At 41.7% G+C, this 21,845-nt stretch overlaps 1 protein-coding gene and 1 long non-coding RNA gene across 6 annotated transcripts in view; one reads left to right on the top strand and one right to left on the bottom strand.

The window, feature by feature from the left end:
• LOC148055792 (uncharacterized) overlaps positions 1-4,450 on the top strand; it is a 34,688-nt gene extending 30,238 nt beyond the window's left edge. Inside the window, exon 3 of the long non-coding RNA XR_015704577.1 lies at positions 4,319-4,450. This is a non-coding gene — a long non-coding RNA (uncharacterized LOC148055792). The remainder of the gene's footprint in view (positions 1-4,318) is intronic.
• On the bottom strand, positions 1,731-21,445 carry LOC104009829 (arylsulfatase D-like). Of its 5 annotated transcripts, XM_087756463.1 has the most exons (12): positions 21,339-21,445; positions 19,433-19,751; positions 19,098-19,147; positions 15,893-16,042; positions 14,767-14,888; positions 13,193-13,315; positions 8,779-9,202; positions 7,920-8,056; positions 6,515-6,649; positions 5,712-5,874; positions 5,298-5,419; positions 1,731-4,683 (listed from the first exon to the last, which is right to left on the bottom strand). In XM_087756463.1, exons 3-12 carry the CDS (start codon positions 19,121-19,123, stop codon positions 4,313-4,315), a joined length of 1,773 nt encoding a protein of 590 aa, XP_087612589.1. In that variant the 5' UTR covers positions 19,124-19,147; positions 19,433-19,751; positions 21,339-21,445; the 3' UTR covers positions 1,731-4,312. The 5 variants fall into 5 exon arrangements, with proteins under 5 accessions (XP_087612589.1, XP_009460134.2, XP_087612588.1 ...); XM_009461859.2 differs by lacking the exon at positions 19,433-19,751 and having other exon boundaries at positions 21,339-21,444; XM_087756462.1 differs by lacking the exon at positions 19,433-19,751 and having other exon boundaries at positions 19,098-19,199; positions 21,339-21,429.
• Positions 21,446-21,845: the final 400 nt, after the last annotated feature.

The following is a 21,845-nucleotide window of genomic DNA, read 5'->3' as shown; positions in this document are numbered from 1 at the left end:
TAGTCTGGAGGAGACTGAGGGGAGACCTTATCATTCTCTACAACTACCTGAAAGGAGGCTGTAGCAAGGTGGGGGTCTGTCTCTTCTCCCTAGTAACAAGTGATAGGACGAGAGGAAACAGCCTCAAGTTGCGCCAGGGGAAGTTTAGGTTGGATATTAGGAAAAACTTCTTCACCGAAAGGGTAGTCAGGCACTGGCACAGGCTGCCCAGGGAAGTGGTTGAGTCTCCATCCCTGGACGTATTTAAAAGATGGGTAGACGTGGTGCTTGAGGACATGGTTTAGTGGTGGAGTTGGCAGTGAGAGGTTAACGGTTGGACTCGATGATCTTAAAGGTCTTTTCCAACCTTAACGATTCTATGATTCTATGATTCTAATAGCAGTCTACTTCCAAATATGATAGAATATTATTTTTTTCCTAGGGGACTTTTTTCTTATCTGCAACATTTAATTTGCTATGTACTTTATGAGTTTCATTCTCAGGATCCTGTGAAGCAAAGAGAAATAGCGTTGTTCTGTTTTGCAACTTCCTGTTAGGTGTGGTAACAATAAATAAATTAACAATGTGTAAAAATCCTAGTCTCAAATCTCCTGAAATAGGCAATTTTCACTGATTTAAATAATCTTCCAAAAAGCTGAAAATTATATGGAATGGCAAAAAAAAGAATAAGCTCAAAGCACAGGTTGCAATATGTTAGTAAATATTAACTGTTAGATCTCTCAGTTTGCAAAATTTATCTGGATGCTTTCTCAACATGGGGAAAAGCTGGTAGCCAGCTGTGAGAAACTGCAACTCTCACTGCCACAATGGCAATACAATACGTGGAAAATGGGAAATAGCCTGAAGGTGAAAAATTACTCTGAAAAAAATACTTTCAAACAAATTGACGACAAGAAGAGGTTAAGAACAGCAAAGAGAAACCGGTTCCCATGGTATTTATGGAATGTACAGGATATGATACATTCTTTGTAAGTGAATAAGACTACCCTAAAGAAATACCTGCCTTAATCATGCACTTCTTATTCAACTGGAAAACAGCCTGAAGGACTAACAGTGGCAAATATTTATGGATGTTCATTACATTTACTGTCAAGGAGACTACTTTGATGCACTACTTTGTTTTTATCTAAAAAATGCTATTTTGTGTCTCCCAAAACTGCTTCTAAGCCTGTGCCACATTCATCAGAGTACACAATACATGTCAACACAAGACATGGAGACAATGACTGGCCGTGTGAGTGTCCTCTGTGTGTGTCTCTGGGGTACACACTCAGCTTCACCATGGGCTGAAGCTGCAAAGGGGAAGGCAGCAGCCATGTCCCCCAGCCTGGGCAGAGACCCCGGGTCCCCAGGCACCAGGCTGGGCTCCAGCAGCCAGGCAGGAGGGTCCTGGGCCAGGGCGGCTGGAGGAGGCAGCTCTGCTCCTGTCACTTAACATAGACAAATGTAAGGTTAGAATTCCCAAAGAAAAAGGAAATTAAACTAATGAAAAAAGGTTGTTTTTCTGCTTCAGCTGCAGAAGAAAGCAGAATACCATCATCTGCTGACTACCCAAAAGAAAAAGAAAGACAGTATGGTTTTGTCAAGGCAGTCTTTATTATTGCTCATGACTGTTCCATGCATAATGTCTGTGCTACCAAGCCCCGAACGTTTGCTGGTCCCATGGCACTTTGCATATCAGCAGGGCCTGATAACTGTGCTTTCATGGGTGAATGCCAGTATCCGGGACAAATTCTAGCTCAGATGTCTTCCTGTGCCCTCTAGCTCCAAATGAATATCCTACAGTACTATGAAGTATTTCTGTGCAAGAAAAATTGGTTCAATCATGTGAACAGGTATTATATCCACATATTTTTAAAGGTGTTGAAAAATTGAGAGGACGTAAAATCCCAGATACTAAACTGGCTTAAGAATTGAAGTGAGATCTTGGAAAATGACTGAGAAAATTGAAAAATGCCAGTCTGATTACAGTAATTTCATGTAAAGAAAACACTGCACATTGAATATGAAAAGACCTTTAAATCTAGCCAAGAAAGAACCAGTGAAATAGAATACATTCAAATGAGAAATAAAGCACACACTCTTAACAATGGAGGCAATTAGGCAACAATCCAGTACATGTGTGTTGTGGTTTAACCCCAGCCAGCAACTATGCACTACACAGCCGCTCACTCACTCCCTGCCCCCAGTGGGTAGGGGAGAGAATTGGAAGGGTGAAAGTCAGAAAACTCATGGGTTGAGATAAGAACAGTTTAATAATTGAAGTAAAATGAAATAGAATGGTAGTAGTAGTAGTAATAATAATAATATAATACAATAATAATATACAAAGCAAGTGATACACGACACAATTGCTCACCACCCACTGACTGATGCCCAGCCCGTTCCCGAGCAGCAATCCCTTCCCCCCACCCGGCCAACTCGACCCAGTTATATACCGGGCATGACGCCATATGGTATGGAACAGCCCTGTGGCCAGTCGGGGTCAGCCCCCCTGGCTGTGCCCCCTCCCAGCTTCTTGTGCACCTGGCAGAGCATGGGAAGCTGAAAAGTCCTTGACTGGTGTAAGCACTGCTTAGCAACAACTAAACCATCAGTGTGTTATCAACATTATTCTCATACTAAATCCAAAACACAACACTATACCAGCTACTAAGAAGAAAATTAACTCTATCCCAGCTGAAACCAGGACAATGTGAAGTGATGGATTCACTTCATCTCTTGAAATTATCACAGTAAGACTGAGTGCCTTTCTCATCAATAGCACTGATGGAGCATCTGGGTGAATTATAACAATCATCTGTGACATGCATGAAGTCCTAGCACACAATAAAACTTTGCTTTTAAGCTGTAGGGCTTTGTTTACCTGCAGATTTCCTGCTGGCTGAATTGCGGGAAACAAGGGGGAAAATAAAACCAAAATAAGCCAAACATTAATCAAAGGAGATGAACAATTGAAATGGGTGCTAGGACAATAGTTAGAAAAATAGCAAAAACTGTGAAATAATTGAATGGGCAAATTATCTTCTCAGATGCCTACATATTCAGATCATATTCAGATATACCAGTGCAAACTTGTCTATGTGAACAGATATATATTGTACCCTACAATATATAACAGATATATATTGTACCCTACAATGAAAAGCATTACCTGCAGGGCCACTTTAATAGGAACAACCATTTCAACACAAAGAATGAAAGAACTGAATATACAGCAGCAAAGGAGATAGATCTAAGTAAATCTAGCTGTTTGGTGGGATAGAAATTTAACTTGTGAAGCAAAAAATACCTTAATTCTGCATATTTTTTTTAATAGTAAATTAGAGTTTGTTTATTTTCATAATTAGTATTGGGCATCTTTCAAACAGTCTTTTCCGAACATACTACTTATTAGCAGGAACCAGTTATGACTGAGATATGGCCGGCAAGGTAACTCGTGCAATCCTGTGCCCAAATGACTGAACTGGTTAGCAGTGTGGCGCTTCTGTGACCATCAATGCCACTATGCCCTTGCCAGTGCTGCTTAGGGAGCTGGGTGCAATGGGAGCTTTGAAAAGGGAAAATCCTTTCCCTTTTGTGTTCTGCATCAAAAGAGGCTGACTCCAACCGGAGGAATCCCATCCTTCTCAGAAAGCACAGACAGCTGTTACCCAGCTTGTCATGTTTCCAAGCTTTATGCCTTACCCGGGAAATTTCTCCTGATCCAGAAGCCCCAGGCTAATCAGCTGCCATCATCACTGCTGCTGGAGGGACTAGCTACAAGGAAGGAAGGAAGCTGTTTTAAAGGAGATTCTGTGAGGAACTGTGGGCAAAATTGTTTTGGAATTATTTTGGAGGCAGTAGTCTGCAAAAATTTTTATCAGTGGCACCTTATGCATCATCAGTAAGGGTATCAAAATTAAGGAAGACCTCAGTCCATGAATTACTTAGAAATTCAGAACAAAAAACCAAAGCAAAGCTTCTAAGTATACATTCATAAACAACGAAACATATTTTACATCATTACTTGTACAGCTCTGATCTTGGCCTGCTTCAGTGCATTTGAACTATTCATGCAGTTGTCAACAGATGCAAGTGAAAACATGCTCTTCAGGCTGTTCTGTCTTGCTCGCTCCCTGAAAGGGTCCAGCCTAAAGCCACCTTTACCAAATACTGTGCCATTCACTGGAACAATTCTCATATAAAGGCTCCATTAAAACAAACAAACTAACTAACAAACAAACAAACCAACAAACCACCAATCAACACCCCCAAAGAAAACACTGCTGATCTAAAAACACTTTTGAGGAAGTAACTTGGGTTCTTTCCTTTATAGGTTGGCAAGTTTATTATCACCTTCCTTATCACACCAACAGAATGGGAACGTCCCACAGCACGGCTGCAGCCACGGCTTCCACATGACATTATACAAGGAGAGCTGTTCTGGGACTGGAGTCAGCGTCCTGCGATGCTCTTCTATGGCTCTTCCCATCTGCCTTATTACAGCGTCAAAGAGGGGCTCGGTGTCAGCCGACAGAGGTTTGGCTTCTGAAGGGTCTCGCGAGAGATCAAACAGCAACGGAGGGTCATGATGGGTCACACCTTCCCCAAAACATGGGCAAAATCCTCTATCATAACAAGCCCCAGCCCCGAGTGGACGGAAGACAGGGGTCACATAATGAGCCTTCCAGATGGCTCCACCTGGCAGGAAAGGAAGAAGGCTTGCAATGACACTGGTGGTTATCACAAAGCATTAGAAGAGAGAATGTTTTTCTAGAGTTCGTTTCTGGTTGCATTTCAGCTCTACACTTATTAGTTGATATAGTATTGTAATTTCATTTAAAATTAAGTGCCACAGAATTAAACCAATAATGTAAAATAATTTCTGATGTTTGAAAATTTCTCCAAAATTTTCAGCAAGTATCAGTTATACCTGACTTTTTTTTTTATGAAGACATGAAAAAAAAGATTTGGGGTTTCCATGGCTTGCTTCCTTGTTAAGGTAACAGAAGGACAAAGGACTGAGGCAAGGACTTCTCCATGAGACAAGCAGGGCATGGACTCCCCAGGCCTTGCATTCAGATGGAGAGGTGGGTGAGACCCATCCTGAGCTCTAGTAGCCTGTCTAGCATGTCATGTGCCTTGGAGCCACAAACAAACTCTTTGTGCCATACAATACAGGCAATACTAGTAACTTCTTTGCCACCTTACACCTGGAACTACTTGGAAAGCTGCAAACCTGGAAAAAATGTGTGAGACAAATCTTCCCTCCTGTAAATTGAACCTAATTCTTGGGAAAGAAGTTCTGTACTCACTGTCCTTCTGGTGCCACCGCACAGCATGTAAGTGAATGCCACAGTAATGAAACAGGAACTCGTGCTCTGAGTGCTCAACTGTTCCTCGCAGTAAAGGCATCAGATCCCGGCCATCAATTACCCTAGCAGAAAAAACGGAGACCATCAGACTGGGGTAAGCTGTACAGGACTGCGTTCCCTCTGCACACCTCTTGCTGGAACTGGCAACTCTGAATGAGGAAGATGCTTGTGGAAGATTGCAGGTAGATGCTGAATCTCAAATGTAGAGAAGAGGTGACTGAGCTGTGGTAACATTTATATGTCTAGAAAAGGAGCAGGAGTGAAAAAGAAAATGTCAGACTCAGAATGTGTTTCCAAACCAAATTTTCCGTTGTCTTGGGAGAGAAGGAGGAATAAAGACACTTGTGTTTGTACCTGTCCTGGGGTAACACCCCTCCAGCCAGATGAACTACTGTAGGATAAATGTCCATAAGGCTTGTAGGTTCATCAATAACTGTGCCTGCAGGTAACACTCCTGGCCATCTAAATATCCCCGGGACTCGGATTCCTCCTTCCCAGCCTCCCATAGCTTTTCCACCTTTCATAAAAAAATAATATATTTTCATTAAAATAAATGTTTCATTTAAAACAGAGACATTTTAGACAAATATTATTGTATTATCATAAGCTGTCTAATGTTACCTTTATGAGCCTTCCTTACCCTTTTAGTTATACCACTAAGCTCCTTCTCCTCAGCATCAGTGAAAGTGTGTTCACTGTATCAGACCTCTCGAGTGACCTTACACACTTACTCCCTTCTGTTGTTTTACAAACACATTGCCCCATCAAAACTCAGTGTAGATAAAATTTTCAGGCATAAAGTGATATCCCAGCCTAGTTCTCCTCTTTCTTTTACAACCCTATAACATAGCAGTTGTAGTTAAAGCAAGGGTTCAGATGTAAGATGCAACTAATATTTAATGAGAAGTTACACAGTCCTCATCAAATTTAACTTGTGATCAGTTGCCTCACGAGGAAATGCCAGTTTGAGAGTTCATGCTTATATAGAACACATGCGCATGATAGAATTCTCTAAATTTTTAAATGCCTGATTAGAATGAGACAAATTTGCTTCTAAGTGAAAAAACACTGTTACTCCTTGAGCGTACAGTCTTATCTAAGCTTTAGGGATGTTCTGAGTACTTTACTGGGTTGTCACCCTCCCTGACAGCTCTTACCTCTGTATATTCCATTCCAGCCACCCAGCTGCCTTTTGCCTTCTTTTCTTTCCAGCCATCCACCATGATCAGAGGCAAAGTAAATTAGTGTGGTATTTTTCAAGCCTTCCTTATCAATAGCGTCTAGAACCTGGCCTATAGACACAGGAATATGTGTGTATTAAACAGCAAAAATACCACTTACACTACATAAATTTTAGCCTCTGACTTGTAAACATTCATCAATGTAATTTCTTATCTATGTAGGGCTGCTCATTGTTTAAAAGAAGAGGTTTTGGGGTCGAGATTTGTAGCTGTGATTTCACTATCTGTAAAAGCACAGAAAATTTGTGATGTGCTGTAACCCCTCTGTTATTAGTGTTATCACAAAGGCGTGCAAGAACCACAGTCACAGACAAGAAGCCTGTATTGTTATGGGCAGAAGTCCCGTGTGCTGTAAAAATACGGAAAGAAAGCATGATCCAAGGCCCCCCAAAAGTTAGATTCTACACACATGGTGGCCATCATGAGAAATGAGGAAAAAATGTTGTGTATCCTTATCTTATATAGTCTAGACCACAGTTAGTATTTGCATTAAATTACTGGCTGGATATAATATGCATTAATAATATAGGGCTTTTTTAATTACAAGTCATTCTTGAGCTGTTTCTGATGTTCTTAATTATATTTGTGGTGTGTAAGTGCTTGACAAGTAGGTTTGAAAACCAATTCTTTCTGAATGTGTACCTGGTTCTTATCGCTTTTGCAAATGTGGCTACATTTCCTCTGCCATGACTGGGTGATAAATAAGTCTCCTTCCTGTCCAGAAAACAGGCTGAAAAATAACATGAATCTAATTTCTGGGCCATATCAATTAACATTTATGAACATTTCTGGATTTGTGAATGGGCTGAAAAATATTCAGTATTCTGCTGAGTGTAGCAGTCACAGAGAAATAACCTGCTGGTTTACACCTGGAATTAATTTGCTTATCAGTTTTATCACCTTCTGATGTGTCCTACTTCGAAATGGATAAGGCATGACCATAAGAGACTGAAATTACCTGATCTTCAACAATCAGAGAAAACTAAATAATTCTCAGTTCATGTAGTATTTAGTAAGAAAAGCAGGAGAGGTCCTTGCCAGGAGCCAATGGGACATGGTTAAAACTGGTAAACACTAGACAAAAAAACCTGAGTGAACAGAAAGATGTATTTGGTCCAGTCCTGGAGAAAATAAAAAGCCAACACTATAAGCCAACAGTGCTCATACAAGACTGACAGATGTTCATGAAAAGCTTAGGACTTTTTTCCTTCTTGCTTTTGATTCTCTTTGTTGTTCTTTTAAAAATGACTGCATTTTTATTGTATATTCAGACCTAGGTATGAGGTAGTTGGAGACATTGTTATTTACTGTGATGACTTACCAACCATCCAGTCCATCTCCTCTACATTGTCTCCATACAAACCGTGGCGGCTCCTCCCAAGAAACTTCTGTGTGGTGAGGAGAGGGGTGTGGGAGTGTAAAAAGGAAAGGAAGAGGAGGAATGGCTTGTGCTTATTTCTAAAAAACAGAAATCAACACTTTGATATTAGGAAGGAAGGTGCTCAATACATACAGAGGTCAGTCGTAACGGAAAATGTATGATTTGTGTGTATACATATTTCAACAATCACTTCAGAAACATCTTACTTCGTAAGGTATTAGAATCCAGTGATTAGGATCTGACTGACAAAATAATGTTTGGCCTATATAAAATGACCCTCTTTATTCCCTGAATCATACATGGAAAAGTTTCAGATTGAAGCTCCACTTCCTGCTATTGCAAACCACCACAGCGCTTACTGAGATGAAGGCAGCAGGTTCATCTCCTGCCAGCTGTTGCCCACGCGTCAGTCCATACGATAAGGCTACCTCACAGCTCTACTTCCCCTTCCCCATCCCACACACACATTTCTGCCATCAGCTGCTAGCCCTTAAGGCTGCAACGTTAGTCTCATTGATAGAAATATGTATTTCCTCAGAATAGCCTAGAAATATTCAATCCAACATGTAGAAATGTTATCAACTTTAGTGAACCTAGGAATAACAGACATCCTTAAGCAGCAGCTAATTTTTTTGTTTAATACTGTGATATCATTATTAATATTATTAATAATTAATAGGCATAATAGTACTTATGATCCTATATAATATTATAAAGACTTCGCATGGGAAAATGCTGTTTAAAAGTTGCAAGACATGCAAGGAGCAGAAAAAATGTGGTCAAAGGAAACACACTTTACCTTTCAATAAATGAAATGGACTCTCTCAAGATAAGGGACGTAGTCCTGTCTGTCACCATTGGCTGCTCAGTAACTTCGTGGTTTCTCATCATAATGCAGTTCCAGTATCGTACAAACCCGTAACTTGAGAACCAGGACACAAAGAACAAGAGACTAAACCCAGCAAGGCAGGCCAGCGTTTTCCAGTGGACTGAAATCAAGCCGGTCAGTCTTCCTAGGGCAGCAGTGAGCGTAACGAGGCTAATCAGCTCAGTGTAAAGCCAGAGTTTGCTTCTAAAGACTCTGTCCATCTCTGGTGTTTCTGTTGGTTGGCAGTCACTTATTAGTGTAAAAGGCATCCCATAAAAATAGTCAAACCCGTGGTTTAAAGGGTGATGACAATGATCATTGCGGGATTCACAGTTAACACCTTGATGCCACTTCCCTGAAAATATAGATTATTAAAATATAAAGAGACAATATTTAAAAACAGGCTTTTCCTTGTACAAAACATTTCTCAAAAAATGGTTGGTTTTTTTCCTCTTTGTGATAACTTCTTTGTCCTACACAAGTATACTGAGTATGCAGTGATATAACGGGATATATTGTACGATTGATGAAAGGAAACTTCTACAAATTATAAATTTCCAACAGTTATTGGTGCTCTGTATATATACGTGCCCTGTAGTTTTGATCAAATGTAAAAAACTGGACTATAAATGGAACTAGAAATTGAGAAAAATTCAGGTTTTCAGAACCAAGCAAAAATGTAAAGCCTTCCTGGAGACCTGTCAGGTATGAAATACGAGGAAGTCCTTTCGTAAGCACAGGGCAATATAACATTGTTCTGTTGTCTCTTTACCTTCAAGATGCTATGCAGACTTGTTTCTGAAAAGTTTTGAACGGCTTGATGTCAGGACTCTGGCAGCACTCAGCGACGTGTTGGTGCCAGACTGATAAGGGAAGCTATGGATGGTGTAGTCAAGTAACTGGCAGCTCTGCAGTGGGTTTGCCAGACAAACCACCAGATCCAGAAGAACTTGAACTCAGGAGATCAGGATGTCTCATGAAGCTGTACATATGTAAGTAACTTTGCTGATAATAGTGTCTCCGTATACTGGATGAGAATAAAAGGCCTTGTTTTATAAGTATTTTTGCCATTTATTTGTATTTCATCAAATTTAAAAAGTCAAAGCCGCCTTCTTTTAAATTCTGAAGTCTCCATGTATCAAAAGGAACATCTCCTGACCTTTTGCAATACAAGTTGTTCTTTATTGTGAACATTTGTCCACTATTATGATGAATGGCACATCAAAACCATGCTTTTGCTTCCCCTCCAGTCTATGCAAACAGACTGGTTAGGCACTTACACGGAGACATAACAAGTTGGCTCATTTGGCTCACACACTGAGGCTTGTGAATATCTGAACCAAGTGACCAAAATCTACCTCTCATCACAGAGATGCAGTTTAATTGCATTTTATGATCTCTGATGTAATGCAGGCCCTGGATACCAGAACTATGGATCAAAATGAACTTTTAGAATTTTACTTGAAAACTAATTTGCAACTAATTCTTATTGTGGAGTAAAGAACTGTGTACTTACAGAAGGATATTATCCTTAACAAATGGTTCACTATGTTACCAATACGTATACCAGCAGACAGCCCTCAGTAGGTTTCAATAGAATTACTGTGCATTACAACAGGAGCAGAAAAAAACTACTTCAGAGGAAATAAATTGCTGCTTTTTGAATATAAATATAAAGAAAGAATGAAAGTTCTGTTCTAGGTGCATGAATTGCTTTCAGCTACAATCTCTACTCAGTTTACCTCTTGACATATTTAGAGCCAGTGATACAATGAAACAGGTTTATAATCAATACATAGATGCATTGGTCATAAATACAGGTGCAGCTAAAGTATCCTTGGACTTCAGATGCACTCCAACACCTAAATCTCCAGCTGATGTTGATAAAGCCTTCTGACATGCTACCAAAGACTTGAATTTCCAGAAGATAAACTAAGTATGTAATGAAGATAAATTAATCTTTGAGGACTTTATGTTATAAAACATGGTCTTTCTGACTACAAAGAATCTGCAATGCATTTCCCAACAAAAGGTCTCATTATCACATCAAGCTGAAGGTTATTAATAGGATTTAACTCTGCAATTAAACTGGTTGTCCTTAGAGCCAAACAATCACAAACCATTCAGGTGAGTCTATTCAGTGCTCATTCAGCTGTGGTGATGTGGGTATGTAAGATTTCTTGCTTCATGACTTGAATGTAAGTTGTTCTTATGGGTTTTTTTTTTTTGTGTCATTTATCACTAGTGCTTTCCATCATCCCCTAAGGTGCAATTAATCAGAGTCTATCAATACAGTTAAACTAAGTGATGCTCTTGGTTTCTATGGTGTGATTTTAGCTGAGGTGCCCACAGGTAAAATTCCAGCACAGTTTGCTAGCTGGCTTCTAGGAGGGGTGCAGCACAATCTTCCTGTGGGGCAAGTCCTTTGGCAAAGTGGAGACAAATCTGATTGTTTTGTTAGTGATTACATGCCGAAGCACGTGGCTAATAGACATGGGCTTTTTTATGAGCTGATTAAAATAACTAAAATAATATAGCTTCAAAACAAACAGGAGAAGAACATTGAGTAATATAGGACTTAAAATGCTTGGAGAGCTTAATTTAGTTTTGTCCTGTATAGTTTAGATTTATTCTGCTGAATGAATGCAAATCCATTCCTGCAGGCACTTTTATTAGTAAATTCAATTTATTTGTGCAGCCAATATTTTTATGTGTCAGACATAGATTTTGGATATTGACACTTAGATGCTTAGATGAGATAGGACAAATAGCTGAAAATTCAGCTCAGGAACGTTTGTGTTTTATCAGTCTGTGGAACTATGTGACATACCTAAGATAAATAATTATCATAGAATGCTTTGGGATGGAAGGGACCTTTAAAGGTCATCTAGTCCATCCCCCCTGCAATTGGCAGGGACATCTACAACTAGATCAGATGATTGCTCAGAGCCCCATCCAGCCTGTCCTTGAACGATTCCAAGGATGGGGCATCTACCACCTCTCTTGGCAACCTGTTCCAGTGTTTTGCTACCTTCTTTGTAAAAAATTTCTTCCTTATATCTACTCTGAATCTACCCTCTTTTAGTTTAAAACCATCACCCCTTGTCCTATCGCAAAACGTCCTGCTAAAAAGTCTGTCTCCATCTTTCTTATAAGCTCCCTTTGAGTATTGAAAGGCTGCAATAAGGTCTGCCTGGAGCCTTCTCTTCTCTAGGCTGAACAACACCAGTTCTTTCAGCCCTTATTCAGAGGAGAGGTGTTCCAGCCCTCTGATCATTTTTGTGGCCCCCCTCTGGACCCTCTCCAACAGGTCCATGTCCTTCCTGTGCTGAGGACCGCAGGGCTGGATGCAGCACTCCAGGTGGGGTCTCACCAGAGCAGAGTAGAGGGGCAGAATCACCTCCCTCGACCTGCTGGCCACGCTGCTTTTGGTGCAGCCGAGGATATGGTTGGCTTTCTGGGCTGCGAGAGCACATGGCTGGCTCATGCCCAGCTTTTCGTCTATCAGTATCCCCAAGTCCTTCTCCTCAGGGCTGCTCTCAACCCCTTCATCCCCTCATTGTGGATTGCCCCAACCCAGGTGCAGGACCTTGCTCATGAGGTTCACACAGGCCTGCTTCTCAGGCTTGCTCAGGTCCCTCTGGATGGCATCCCGTCCCTCAGGCGTGTCGACTGCACTGCTCAGCCTGGTGTCATCTGCAAACTTGCTGAGGGTGCACTCAATCCTGCTATGTCATTGTGAAGATTTATTAATTATATAATTAATTAATTAAGATTAATTATGTGCAGCTGGATCATGACCAAAAGTTACAACTGTATTACAAAAAAAAAAGTTCTGTAGAATGTAAAGTAAAATGGAATTCTTATTAATACTGAAGGAGGTAATGTTTTGTGGGCTGTACTCAAATCTTGGTGAACTATAGTGGCAAGGTGCAACTAAAGAAGAAATAATTGCTTTGTTTCTGTTTTTGAAAGGCCAAATCCTGTGATATTATAAACTGGTTCTGTTGTTTTAAGTAGCAGCTGTTTCCTTTTCCAATAGCATTGGAAAAATTATCATATACTTGATAGAATAATATTCAAGAAATATTAATGTATTTTCCGTTATAAACAACCACAGCTGTGCTTGAAAGAAGGCCAACAGTAAAGACTATTCTTTTTATCAGATGCTTGTTCTTTTAAGAGAGATTCTTTTTGGTCAAGATTTCTTCTTACAAGATATTCTTAAATCAGGAAATAAAAATGTTACAACTGAGGGTTGAGCAGTTGCTAACTAAAACAAATGGTTTGAGTGAGATGTGCAGGTGAAACACATTCTAGGCCATCTTCAGGAGTGTCCCCATACCTATCAGTCCTGTGCTGTAGCCTTGCTGCTGCAGTATTTTGGCAAAAGTGGTTTCATTTGGAGGAAGCCCTCCTGAGCCAGCATTCCAAAAAATAACACGGTAATTGTTTATAGCATCCATCCCTACAAAATACAATAATAAATAATCTTAGTAAATATAACTGGTAGAGTACTTTTATCAAATACAGTTCCTTTTTTCCTGGTTTCATTGGTATTATAGTGTTAAATGTTTATCCTAATACTGTTTGTTTGGGGAAATTAATCTAGGACACTGGACAAGAATAAGAAAGAGTTAAGTCTCTCCATTGTGTAATACCTATTCTTCTTTGTCTTTCATAATGAGATTATTTTATTGTATTTTATTTTATTTTGAATGGCACAGTTGCATAGGAGCTTTTATATGTCACAGTGGCATCCAGGCTGTATGAAGTGCACTTACTTAGTGTGAGTGTGAGGGTGGGGAGGAGGGTAGCGAAACTTCAGCCCACTGACAGCCTCAAACTCCAGCTTGCATAAAGCTGCCTGGGAACTCAAGATTTCCCTGCACGGTGGCATGGCTGTCATCCAACATCTGAAACCCACAGAGTAGCTATCTAGCACCATAATCTTCTCCTCACCTGCAGGTTTACACTCTGTTATTTAGCATTATATAGTGGCGTAACCTCATCATACAACATAACTTGACGTACAATCTGTCATGGAAGCGTTGAACGTGTCTGGCCCTGTAGTTATAGTGGGAGAGTCTGTACACGCTCACGTGCGTTTTCAAGCTATCTATCTCAGTGGTAGCTGTCATGATAAAAGCAGGACAACATGTCAGCTTCAGAATGCCTCAGGAATGAAGGCCCTGAAGATCATTTGCAGCAGAACAAGCATTAGAGAGTCGCTGTTAGAAACATGTAGAGCTATTTGTTTTTCATACCTCTTCATCTCAGCGATGCAATTTGACAGGATAGTATTTTTTCTTCAGAAACAGAACTGGGGAAAATAACATAGCTGTCAAACTGTTATTTTATAGGGCGGATTAATTCTGACACATAGGTAACAAAGCTTTCCTGTAAACGACTCGTTCTGCACCTTGACTAGAGGGAATGGACACACATCTGCATAGATCTCCTCTGCTCTCTGCAGGGCTGAGTTGTTTCTGATATCTGATAAGGAGTCACCCATGACAGAAATTAATGTAGCTGGTGCTTTAGAAATGTGTTATTATTATTCATGTTCTGTGTAATGACTTTTTTGAATGTAACAATTTGTACTAAATCCATTCTGGCTGCAATCTGTACAGTAGAGCACCAAAATGCAACGGAAGTCGTGAGCTGGGGGGGAGCAAGCTGCTCTGCAGAGCTGGTTCTTTTCTGCCCCAGGGCAGTTCATTGTACCCCATAAATCTAGATGCCACCTCAAAGGTACTAGACTTAGCTGCTGTGTCTTTGTGTGCCTCAGTGAGGGATGACATGTCTGTGGCACCCCTTCTATTTGCACACCTTCATTTCTTTTGTGCCCATTGTATGACGTTGTTCCCTTCATCAATAAAGCAATGTTTAAAGGCTTCTTGGTTTTGCAAGACAAACCTGATCGGAGGGGATATCTGCCAGTGAGGAAAGCTGCTCTGCTGGGGGTGCAAAGGGGAGCTGCAGTGATGTGTTGGGTCAGTTTCACTCCTTCCTTTGCCAGGCGATCAATGTTTGGGGTCCTAAAAATGCAATCAACACTGTCAGATATCACTCAGAGGCTCTTCAAGGGAATGGGGATGAGGAATAATATACTTATCTTTATTTTGGGAAGTTTCTTCTATTTGAAGATGGCCAGGAATTATTTTTTTTTTAATTTTATTTTAATTTTCTGAAGTTATGGGGAAATGCTTTTTTTTTCTTGCTTCATTAGTAATTGCTATCTGGATAAATTTCAAGCCAATCATTCCTGCTTGTTTCCCAAGTCCTCTGAAGGGCCTTGCAGAATTGTACCCCACTGCTCTTGAAAAGAAGATTCATGCCTTGGGGATGATGCTATGCTGAAGTGGAGGCCCAGCCATGCAGAGCCCCATCAGCTACCTACAATTGTCAGCTACCTATTATAAACTTGCCAGCTGGTGCTGATCAGGGTGAGATTCTGAGAACTTTGCTGGATGAGGGAAGCAATCATACCAAATTTGATTTTGTTCAAAGAAGTGACAAGCTGGTAGGAAGCCAGCAGGCAATACCATGGCACAGTTTTCAAAAAGAAGGCAAATTCTATGTCCTTGGGTCTGAAAAGAGAAGTATTTCTAAGCAGCATAGCTCATTGCAGTGATTTATACTGCATTTTGGTATGAAACTGGGAAAGAATGGCAAAACAGAGTTAAATGAGATAATGAGGCCTGATATGTTGAAAGATGGGACAACATTTCTATCTTCAGGTATGTGTAAGTGCTTAGCGCTTCTCAATGTCAGGCACTTAAGGAATACACAAGAACGGTTGACATATTCCCACAGTAAAGCAGCTTGGAATAGCAGAGCTGGCCCTGGGAATGCCCTGTAGGCTGTGAGAGAATCCTGGTAGTGCTTTACATTTACTGTTAATGGCACCCATGGGAAATCCTGCCATTTCTGCAGGCAATGAACTTGAAGAGAGCTCGAATAGCTGATGATGGGTAGAGGATTGCAGTCTTACATTAAATAATGCACCAGCTCTGTTCACTGTTATGCTCAGTTTCCTTACCTAATAGTATCATTCCCATAGCAACCTACATCCCCTATGCCGAGGTCGTCAGCCATCAACAGGACAATGTTTGGCTGTGTGACGGTGGAAAGCTGTGCCAGCAGTGGCTGCAGAAGCAGACTAAGAATCAGGGGTGCAACCAGGGATGTCCTGAAACACAGAAGAAGGAAAGAAGCCAATGACCCGGCGTCACGTCCCACCTGGGGTAAGAGGGGGAGTGACTAAGATTCGCAAATCCTCTTGGGGTGGATTAAGGTGAGCCAACACTCAAGGTCTGTACACAAACACCAACTTTAATGGAAAGCTTCTATAGAAACAAATATTGAGTATGAATATTTGATACCTGCCAGCCCTCTCACAATTATATCTAACCGAGGTATGCAGCTAAGCTATGTGGCTTTACGGAAAATCGAGGTAGGCTGTGCTGTACTTAACTATAATTTAACAACTTTAACAACTTTATAACCCTAGGAGAAGTGAAAGAGAGAGAGGGGGAGAGAGAGAGAAAGGGGAAAGAAGAAGAGAATCACTGGTCCTGGATCCAGCGTTGGACCTGCCAACGTGGGTATTCTGTGGAGAGAGGGACAGGGAGGGGAGAGAGAGAGGGAGTCCGTCCCTATTTATAGATTTCAGTCTCTGGATCTCTGGAACCTTCTCTCGTCCCAGTTCGAGGAACGGTAGAGATACCAGTTGAATTAAGAGGGGCGACCAGTCAAGCCAAGAGAAGTGATGGGGAAAGTGATTAACAAGTCCCCTTTGTTATCTTCCGTGAGCCTTCTCAAATGGACCCTCTGGCCGTCCCCCGGCTCACTTACTGGGGACGGCCCATCCAGTTTCCCATCCCCAAATCAATCAAATCCTTTTCAGGGGCGTAAGGTGCCTTGGAGGCAACTCCCGCAATGTCATCAGGTCGGGGCTCCGCCCTCATACTCTCTTGAGTGGGCTGGTCAATTTGGAGGGGTACTTTCTGTTTGTCTTTCCACGCTTGCACGAGCTTCTCTAAGGCTATAGTAGGCATACCATCCATTAACTCCCAGGGAATCCCCTTTTTGATTCCCTCTGCCCACAATAGGTTTCTCCTTGCCTCTGAGGCCCGAGGGGGTGGTCGATTTTCCCACTGTTCCACTCTCCGTATAGCAGTTCTTGATTTTATAGCCCCGCAGTGAGACCCGTTCTCCTACCATAATTTTTCAGTTCCTGGGCTACCTCCCCCCAAGTCATGGCCCCTCCTCGTTGGTTCCACCTCCCCCCTCCCCTCGGGGCTAACGTGTCCCTTAGACAGTCTTGCAGCTGTACCACATACAGTTTCAGTGAGTCTGGAAGACCCCGGATCAGGGGAGTCATTCTGTCAGGGTGTGCATTTAGCAACATCAGGGGAAGCTGTTGAGAGACTAAACGCCTGTCGTGCAGCAACTGGAGGCAGGCAACATTTTGTAAACTTTCAGTTAAATGATTTGTATTGGGGGTCTCAATACACACCAGGTCTCCTCTTTCCAGAGGGTGTAAGTCTCCTGCCCAACACGCAGCTCGTTGGGTTAACAACCACGGCTCTCTTTGATCATCAGTGGTTAAAAATACACCGGGACCCCAGTATCGCTGCGCCTCATCTGATAGTAAAACTTGGTCTCCGCTGGTCAATGAGACCCTCCATACATACTCAGTCTCAGATTCTTGAGCCCTCCTAGTATATTTTTCCTGGATTTTTGTTAGTTCAGTTGCCAAATACAGCACCATCCGCGTGGTGATTTGCGAAGCTCCTCCACCTTGGCCTTCGGTGGTCTCCGTTTTAATTAATGGTCTCACAATTGCCTGCTCCTTTTCAGTTTCGGGGTAAAAGATTTCTTGACTAGTTCCTAATTCCTTGCGTGGGTATAGAGGTCTTAAGTTGGATGCTGGCTTTTTGGCTAAGTTTGTCAAACTCAAAAATCCTGGTTTGCTAACCGGAATTGAGTCATGATCTGTTCGATCGTAAACCCCCCACTCGTATTATTCTAATTCAGACAAGAAGATTTTCTCTCGGTCCAATGCGTCCGCTAGAGCCGTGTGAGCCTGCTGGCTGGTGTTGCGCTCCACAGTTAGCTGTTTTTGTGGACTCTTATTTTTCTCACGTTCCATTGTTAATTGGTTCTGCAAAGACCTAATTGTTTCTCCTTCCGCCTGCCTTGCCAAATGCCTTTCCTTTTGTGCCGCTGTCAGTGCAGCTCCTAATATAGCACACACCAGAGCTTTTCCTTTACCCGCTTGCCGCTCCTTCTGTTTTGCAAGGGTGACTATACGATTCACCACTGTCTCAGGGTCATGCCAATTATCATGAGCCCAAGCTATTCCAGGTGGAGTAGGGCATGCCTTGTACTCCTTCAACTTCTCAAAAAATCAGGGAGCAGTCAAGCATCGACATCCCAGTTCCAGAAGCGGTAGAGATACCAGTCAAATTAAGAGGGGCGACTAGTCAAACCAAGAGAAGTGATACCAGGACCCTCCCCCAGGCCGTATGTGTGTGGGGGAATAGGAGGCTTCGCAGACTGCAGGGGATGGGGCCGAGGCAAGGCCCTCCCACCTTCGCAGGACTCCCTCCCTCACCCCTAGTCCTGTTACTGTCCGGTCCTGGCTCCTAGTGACCGTCGCTCTACATTGTGTTTTTAGCAGCCATTGAGCACCAAGGCTGTTTGAGACATCTCGTTGATTTGCACTAGCAGTCCTCCACACCTGGCCATTCATCACTCCTGCCCCACGTGGCTGAAGACCCTCCTGTGAGAGCTTGACTGCAGACCACGCCACTCTCTGCCCAGATGCAGAGGGTGTATTAAATTTTGATCATTGACCCAAACAGATGTCGTGAAAAGGAATATGTCAGGACCGTAATTTTAAAATCTCCTTTTCTGATTGTTTCCAAACTTCCTATCTTGGGAATTTACATGTGACAGATGACGTGCAAGTTATTTTGCTTTAGTGGCTCGGGATGTTTTTTAGAAGTTGATCTGGGAAGCTGAGAATGGGATCAACTTCCTCTGACATCCGTCTCGCCCAGACTAGGACCTTTGTGTCATGAAAAAGTTAAGAACAAGAAAAACAAACAAACAAATCACATTGTGAGTATGTTTTATAGATAAACAACCCTACTCTTTTATAATACAGTATTATGTCATTATGAAACTTCACTCACTTTAGATCTGATATAACAATAATTAATGAACTTTTTTCTTACCAATAAGATGTTAGTTGCCAAATCATTTCTGCATTTGGAGTGTTCAGATCCTGCAAAACCAAGAGAGAGCGCCTTGTCATGTTTGCATCTCTCTAGTAATCACTGCAATAAAAATATATAAAAAACTTAATCTAAGCCTATCAATGTTCTCTCTGTTTTATTTACACCTCAGATCAGACCCTAAATGAAGAAGAGTAAAGGCATTGATGTTATTTTTATTCCTAGCACTTCTTCAATTCTTAGACGAAATTTTCTTTTTGTGTAGAGAAGTTTATCTTAAAATAGCAAAATAATTTTCTTTTGTTACGTGACTCAGCTATATGAAAAATACTTACTGTTCAGAAAGGAAGAGAAGAGCTTTTTAAAATCCAGTCCTCAAGATCATTTATTTTTCTGTAATCACAGAGACGGTAGCAGCCTGCTGCTTCTTCACATAATGTGCCAAGTTTCCTTTCAGGCTTGTAAGAAATATCTTTAGTTGTAGAAATTTTAGTCATCCTCTTCCTTAGAAGACACTGAATTTGTGACCTCCTGGTGTTTGACTCTGAGCTGAGCCTTTGCCGCCTTTGTATGTGTCAGATTTCAGGGTGTGATGCTCTTTTCCCCCTCTCTGCACATCTTTCTGCAAAGGTTCCACTGGGGCTTTCTCTTTCACTGCCAGGACAAGACAAACTGTTTAAAGGCTTTGAAGTAAGGGCCAGATGACCTTGGTTCAAAGGCTTTAAAACAGACTGCTTTCAAATTTATCCCATGTCTGGTTGAACTATACCAAGCATCTCCATTTTATAAATTATGTTGGTTTCACATTTTGTTTTCCAGAAATGATAGTATTTAGCAGCTTAGCTAATATCCATAGTTCTTACATTTTATTCATCAACACTACAGGCCTCAATGGGAAAACTTAAACTTCTGTGCTTAGGAAATTGGCATCCAAACAGCTCCAGACATTTATTTACAAGCACCAATGCTGATGGAGCATTGCTATCTACAGACACTCAGACTTAGCTTCCTGCAGTTGGATTTGTGCCTTTGCTGTGCCCTAATTTGGTATATAAAAGATACTGGAGGACACCTCAGACATCTTTTACATATACATACTATCTGCCTCCAGAACAGCTGAAATAAATGGGTGTTGGAAATACTCAAATGTAATTGTGTAATTAGCTGTCACTAACTGCCTGTACTTCACAGTAGAGAGACACTGATTCAAAGCACAGGCTGGAGCTCAAGGCTGAGTTTCCTCAGAAGCTGCCTGTGAACTAGCAGGCAATATACAGAAAACAGTTACTGCACTGACTGATATTATCCCTGTGAAGCCATTTCCTTAGTGAGAGGTGGTGGGAGCCTGGCCAGGGAAATTTTAGCAGCTCGGATGGGAACAAGAGGGACAGTGAAAGCAGCTTGCCCTGTTCCTCCCCTTTCTGAGGGGGCCGGGGGCCCAGGTCCCCGCACTGCAGTGCAGCTCCTTGCTCAGCCCCCGGCAGCTGGGGCAACAGCAAGCACCCACCTGATTCAGCCACCAGCGGTTTGGAGGATGCCTTTTTGGGGATCTCTTTGGGACCACTTTTGCCAAAGTGGCACTTAAGCCATGCTGCAAGCAGACTGTTCACTTTGCTACCTGAATTGAATTCAGCTTTATCCCTCTCCCATTATTTAACCCCCCCAGAGCAATTTAGTTTTTATCCCTTTCTTCACCCGTTTTAATAATCCAGGGGGGTATAGCTTGTGTATATTTCATATTTTACTAACTGTTTTCCTTTACTGATTGAACTTTTGTGAGCTGTCTTTACTTGCCTATCAAAATACTCGCAAGATACTGAAATCCCAATTCAAGCCAGTTTGCATATGAGAAAATATTCATTTTAGATACACTCAGATACATATTTCGTAAAAACAGTACCCATTTGTGGCATCAGTTTCGCAACACTCAGGGAAAGGTCTTGCAGGTAATTCCATTCAAATTGGTACTGTTCAGTCTGTGAAAATGCCTTCTAAAAATTCCTATTTTGTAGTCTTGATATAGATACAATAAAAGCCAGACACATGATAACAAGTTGCCTGCAGCTGACTGCTCTCACCTGGTACACAGGCATGTATGAGAATAATGTTGTTGTAAAGGGAAATGCCTTTTAAAAACTTCCTCCGGATATTTTTATCTACAGACGCAAAAAAAAAAAATTCCAAATGCCCATTAAAATTTTCCTACGCATTTCCCAACATAGTAAGGGAGGAATACAGTACCTGGTCAAGTTATGCTCAAAGCAGGCAGCTGATAGACTGGAGCGTGAGCTTATTTTCAGTCGACTTAAAACCATTCCAAATTTTTCAGCACAATGACTGCTGCTACACCACAGCATCTAACATCTGTTTCTGAAGGCAGTCCTTAAATCTGCCCTAGCTGCTCATGCGCGCTTTGCCACAGGAAAGCCATGTTATACCGGAGCTTGCAAGCGGCTGCATGGTCGAACTTATCCCGGAGTCCCTTAAGCTGCACGTCCCACTGCTGTTTGCACAATGATGGCATTCATACACGGATGAGGGTCGGGCTGGGGAACACCAGAAATGTAGCTAAAATGCTTTCTATCCAAGCAGCAGTTTCTCAAGGGAAGGGAAGAACTTCCTTCAAGTCTGAGACACTCCAGTGAAAGGCACTATAAATAACAGTTCCCCATAAACCTCTCCTCGTTTCCACCAAGGAAAACAGAAAATTGCTGTACCTATGAAGCAGCAATTCTTTGTCTGTAGAAA

The sequence above is a fragment of the Nipponia nippon genome, unplaced genomic scaffold, assembly GCF_047370975.1.
Source record: "Nipponia nippon isolate SJK-2023a ecotype South Korea unplaced genomic scaffold, ASM4737097v1 scaffold_2, whole genome shotgun sequence".
NCBI lineage: Eukaryota > Metazoa > Chordata > Aves > Pelecaniformes > Threskiornithidae > Nipponia > Nipponia nippon.
The sequence above is the reverse complement of the archived record's forward strand: the minus strand, read 5'-3'. Positions and strand labels throughout refer to the sequence as shown.

What these genes read in the sequence shown, in the direction of transcription:
- LOC104009829 (XM_087756462.1), bottom strand. Translation starts at nt 19,177, where the DNA reads ATGACAAGGCGCTCTCTCTTGGTTTTGCAGGATCTGAACACTCCAAAT. An exon ending in CTGGAATGGAATATACAGAG is followed by an intron (nt 5,875 to 6,514) that starts GTAAGAGCTGTC and finishes TTTTTATGAAAG; the next exon opens with GTGGAAAAGCTATGGGAGGC. An exon ending in GCGGTGGCACCAGAAGGACA is followed by an intron (nt 4,684 to 5,297) that starts GTGAGTACAGAA and finishes CTTTCCTGCCAG; the next exon opens with GTGGAGCCATCTGGAAGGCT.